The sequence below is a fragment of the Octopus bimaculoides genome, chromosome 2 (assembly GCF_001194135.2).
Source record: "Octopus bimaculoides isolate UCB-OBI-ISO-001 chromosome 2, ASM119413v2, whole genome shotgun sequence".
Classification (NCBI taxonomy): Eukaryota; Metazoa; Mollusca; class Cephalopoda; order Octopoda; family Octopodidae; genus Octopus; species Octopus bimaculoides.
This window is the reverse complement of record NC_068982.1, coordinates 16,458,276-16,463,011: the sequence shown is the minus strand read 5'-3', so window position 1 is coordinate 16,463,011 and position 4,736 is coordinate 16,458,276. Positions and strand designations below refer to the sequence as shown.

At 35.5% G+C, this 4,736-nt stretch overlaps 1 protein-coding gene across 1 annotated transcript in view; it reads left to right on the top strand.

The window, feature by feature from the left end:
• The window catches only part of LOC106878754 (T-complex protein 1 subunit eta), a 31,673-nt gene that overhangs the window by 9,578 nt on the left and 17,359 nt on the right, over window positions 1-4,736 (top strand). Inside the window, exons 5-7 of the mRNA XM_014928074.2 lie at window positions 826-878; window positions 2,700-2,871; window positions 3,462-3,626. Of these exons, the coding sequence (XP_014783560.1) occupies window positions 826-878; window positions 2,700-2,871; window positions 3,462-3,626 (390 nt within the window). The remainder of the gene's footprint in view (window positions 1-825; window positions 879-2,699; window positions 2,872-3,461; window positions 3,627-4,736) is intronic.

Below are 4,736 nucleotides of genomic sequence, written 5' to 3'. Positions count from 1 at the left end.
AGCACCCACTACACTCTCTGAGTGGTTGGCGTTAGGAAGGGCATCCAGCTGTAGAAACTCTGCCAAATCAGACTGGAGCCTGGTGTTGCCATCCGGTTTCACCAGTCCTCAGTCAAATCGTCCAACCCATGCTAGCATGGAAAGCGGACGTTAAACGACGATGATGATGATGATGATATATATACGACGGGCTTCTTTCAGTTTCCGTCTACCAAATCCACTCACAAGGCTTTGGTCGGCCCGAGGCTATAGTAGAAGGCACTTTCCTAAGGTGCCACGCAGTTGGAACTGAACCCGGAACCATGTGGTTGGTAAGCAAGCTGCTTACCACACAGCTGCTCCTGTGAAAAAAAATTACTGAAAGTCATAAATTATGGACTCAGACATGGCATGATTGCATGCCATTAAAGTTTGCTTTGCAATTACCATATACACTCAAGTAATAGTCGAGCAGAGGTCCCCTAACTTTTTAGACCCTCAACCCCTTCATGGAGTCCTTGACAACTCAGCAACCCCCAAGAATGTACAAGAAAATAAATGATTATAATTAAGTAGATGTGCGGTTTCCAGGTATTTATCAGCCCTTTGAATTGTCCCATCAACCACTTTGAAGACCCTTGGTTTAAAGGGTCTTAACACCATTTGAAATAAATTTTTATCCTATAATGTACTGGTGGTAGAGTTTGTAGCATGTAAACTTGATCATTGAGTAGCTAAGGGAGGGCAAATAGAATTAATTTGGTGCTTAACAACATGATTTAAATAATCATAAATATAGTATTGGTTGAGAATATTGACATAGCTTTTATTAACTTTTTATTTTAGGCTGTTGCTAAATGTAAAGAAATTGCAGTGAAAGTAAAAAAAGATGACCAAAAGTAAGAGTTTCAATTGTAATATGCCTACATTTTTTCATAAAATTTCTTTGAACTTGTTAGTGTTTGTTGTTGATACATATTTGGTGAAATATATATATATATATATATGTAAATCAGAGGATATGTTAACCTTGTGAAGAGATGGTTGCATACAAGAAAATACTGGTTCAATACCTAGCATTTTGGGGGAATGAAATTCCTTTAAAACAATAGGTATATATTAAGCATATAGTTTATATCCAGAGGTAAGAAAGAAAATGGAGATAAGGGAGTTTACAATTATTTATTAACAAATTGGTCATCATTCCTTACAGCCATTTCAACTAATACTTTATAATTTAATTACAGATTTGTACATCAAATTTGCATTTTTTTTATCCCTCTGATGAAACTACGCTCATGTCACATAAATGCAATTTTAATGTACAAATTTGTAATTAAATTATTGAGTGTTAATTGAAACAGGTGTGAGAGGTGAAGATGACTAATTTGTTAATAATAAATAATTGTTGACTTCCATATCTCCATTTTCTTTTTTTCTTTTAACATATATATATATATATATAAAAAGAGATTTTGTCATTGTAAAGTAATGAGAGTCTAAATATATAGTGTTAATGGGGTTTTGAGTTTGTATTTGTTATAATTCATTGGATGTACATTTTTACTCAATTACAGCCAAAAATTTGTGATGTGTCACTTGACCCTAATATGAGGGTCAGCTGAAAAGTTCATAGGCTGATCAAAATATTCTGATGGAATGTGTCCAGATGAGGTTTTTTTTTTTGTTCTGAAATAGTTCCTACTTACAGTCCGCACACCTTTTCCATTGGTGTTGCAGTGCTTGGATCACATTGGGGAAGAAGCTGTTGTCCTGTTAGTCAAAAAAAGCAAACAACAGCAGATATGGCATCATCTGCGATATTAGTTCCCAGCCAAGTGTCTTTTCATGCTGGATAACATGATAATCAGATGCAGTCAAATCAGGAGAAAAGCTGGTGGGTGGGGGATCTACTGGTTCAAAGTCACAGTCATGCACAGCAGCCATTGAACGCAAGGTTTTTTTGTACTGGAACATTGTCCTGATGAAACAAGATCCCATTCGTCTGTTTTCCTGGTCTTGAGATAGCCTTTCTTAACTGCTTCAGCAAGTTGGCATAGTACTTTCCTTTGATGTATGACTCTTGATGATAGTCAATAAGCACCTTTTGCATCCCAAGAAACAGGCCATCAGTTTCCCTGCTGATGAAACAAGCATGACTTAGTTTGGAGCAGGTGAGGAGAGGTGTTTCCACTGCATGGAATGTATCTTTGTCCCTGGCTTAAAGTGATGAACCTAACACTCATCCTGACTTAGGAAACTTTTAAGGAAGCCAACTGGATGTGCCTTAGACAATGTCAGATTTTCCCATGCTGTGATCAGTCTGGTGCACTTTTGATCAGGTGTCATTAGGTGTAGCACCCACCAAGCAGAATATTATCAACTCTCTTTACAGGATAAACCAATAGCACTAGATTTTTTATTTATAGTCAAAATTGCCTGTCTTCTATCTCCATGTAGTGAACATGATCAATGTTTCCCTCAGTGCTGGCAGTTGCAGGATGTCAAGACCTTGGGTCATCTTCATGACTCTTCCATTGCCTCCTAAATTCAGCTGCCCACTATACACTGTTGATAAAACTGGAGTGAAATTATACAATTGGTCAGAGTAGTATAGGACTCGTTATTGGAACTTAAACTTGTATGTAGTTTGTTTCACAAAGTAATGAATGACTATTTCTTGCTTGATGTTTCATCTATTTATATATATTTTTGCCTAGGGAATTACGCAATTTGTTGGAAAAATGTGCTGCCACTTCTCTTAGTTCCAAACTTGTTGCTCACCAGAAGGAATTCTTTGCTAAGATGGTTGTAGATGCTGTTATGTTGCTTGATGATTTACTACCTTTAAATATGATTGGCAAAAAGAAAGTGCCAGGAGGAGCACTTGAGGTAAATATTTATCTTTTCTAATTCGGCTATGTTGGAAATTTGATCTATTTGTTCCTTTGTTAAATAAACATTTGCACTTAACCTTTAAGGTGCTATTATCTTATGCCAGTATGTTATTGGTAAAGCCTAATTTCATTTATTGATTGGTCTCTTGATGCTCTTACATTCTTGGTAAATTAAATCTATGCCATGGTTTCAATTTCTAATTGAACCATTTCTCTTATTCTCTAATGTTAAGAAGTTAAAATATTGCTATTCACCACCACCCTTTCAATAAGCTTAATTTCAAATTTACTAAATAAGCTCATTATTAGAATGGTGCAGCAGTCTTGATGTTGTCTGTCTAATACTTCAAGAACACTTTGAAAAACTGAGAAATTGTAGGTTTAGGTTTATTGAAATTATGATGGGTGATTTCTGTTTTCCTAAATGAAAACCTACCAGAAAAGACTTTTAATGACAGTATTTAATTTGCTAATCCATCTCAGCTGACATAAATCTGCTTTAGTGAAAAATTTAATTACAAGACAACCTGTATTTGTACATAGTTTTGAAGATATTTTAAGTTATGTTTTGGTTGTTTTTTATAGGACTCTAAATTGTTTGCTGGAGTAGCATTTAAAAAAACCTTCAGTTATGCTGGGTTTGAAATGCAGCGGAAGAGTTATGAAAGTCCAAAGCTTGCTTTATTAAATATAGAACTTGAATTGAAAGCTGAAAAGGAAAATGCTGAAGTGAGAGTTGATAATGTAGAGGTAATTATGATTTTTATTGTTAATCTATCACACAGCTGTAGCTGTGGTTTTTGTGTTGAATTTTGGTACTTTTTTGTTTTGTATTCTGTGAAGTTTACTTATAACCAATGACCTGGTAGTTTTATATTATAAATTCCATGACTATACAAGATAATTGTCTAGTGTTTAGTAGTCATGATGTTCTCAGATGCTTTCTCAATGTAAATGACTATCCTGTTAGAAACAAGAGATTTCAAAGAAATGCAGACAGTCCAGTATCAAAATCAGGAAAATATAGTTGTTGTCATCATCATCATCGTTTAATGTCTGCTTTCCATGCTGGCATGGGTTATATGAATTTGAATGAAATTTGCTGATACAGTGATTGTTGGTGTTCATTGTGAAAATTTGACGACCTGTGTTTTCACATACAGTCACCAGATATTGATATTTGGACATTCTTTCCTAATTAAATCATTAACAGATCGTATCAGTGAGTTTTAACTTACCACTTGCAGCATTAACTGTTGTTGTGCTTGAAAGTCAAAAGAAGAAGAAAGATTTGGAGAAATTTTCTTGATAAAAGGCAAAAAGTATACACACATGGTACAAAGGGGATGTTTTTCCTAAAATGGAGTTAAAACTTTCTCATACAAAAGAACGTTTAGTTTCAGGTTTTTATTCGCAAACGGCACTATTTGAATTATAGTTCAGGATTTAGAGACATGCAGATTTATCTGTGATATAGGACTTTTGAGGTACAATGTTACAGCAATGTCTTCAGCTAAGTCATCTAACAGAACTGTTTTTGTGTGTGCATGCATGATTGCACAAATTTTTCCTTTACTTTTCATTAGCATAAAAATATGTAAATAAGTAATTAAGAAACATCATCATCATCATCATCATCGTTTAACGTCCGCTTTCCATGCTAGCATGGGTTGGACGATTTGACTGAGGACTGGTGAAACCGGATGGCAACACCAGGCTCCAGTCTGATTTGGCAGAGTTTCTACAGCTGGATGCCCTTCCTAACGCCAACCACTCAGAGAGTGTAGTGGGTGCTTTTACGTGTCACCCGCACGAAAACGGCCACGCTCGAAATGGTGTCTTTTATGTGCCACCCGCACA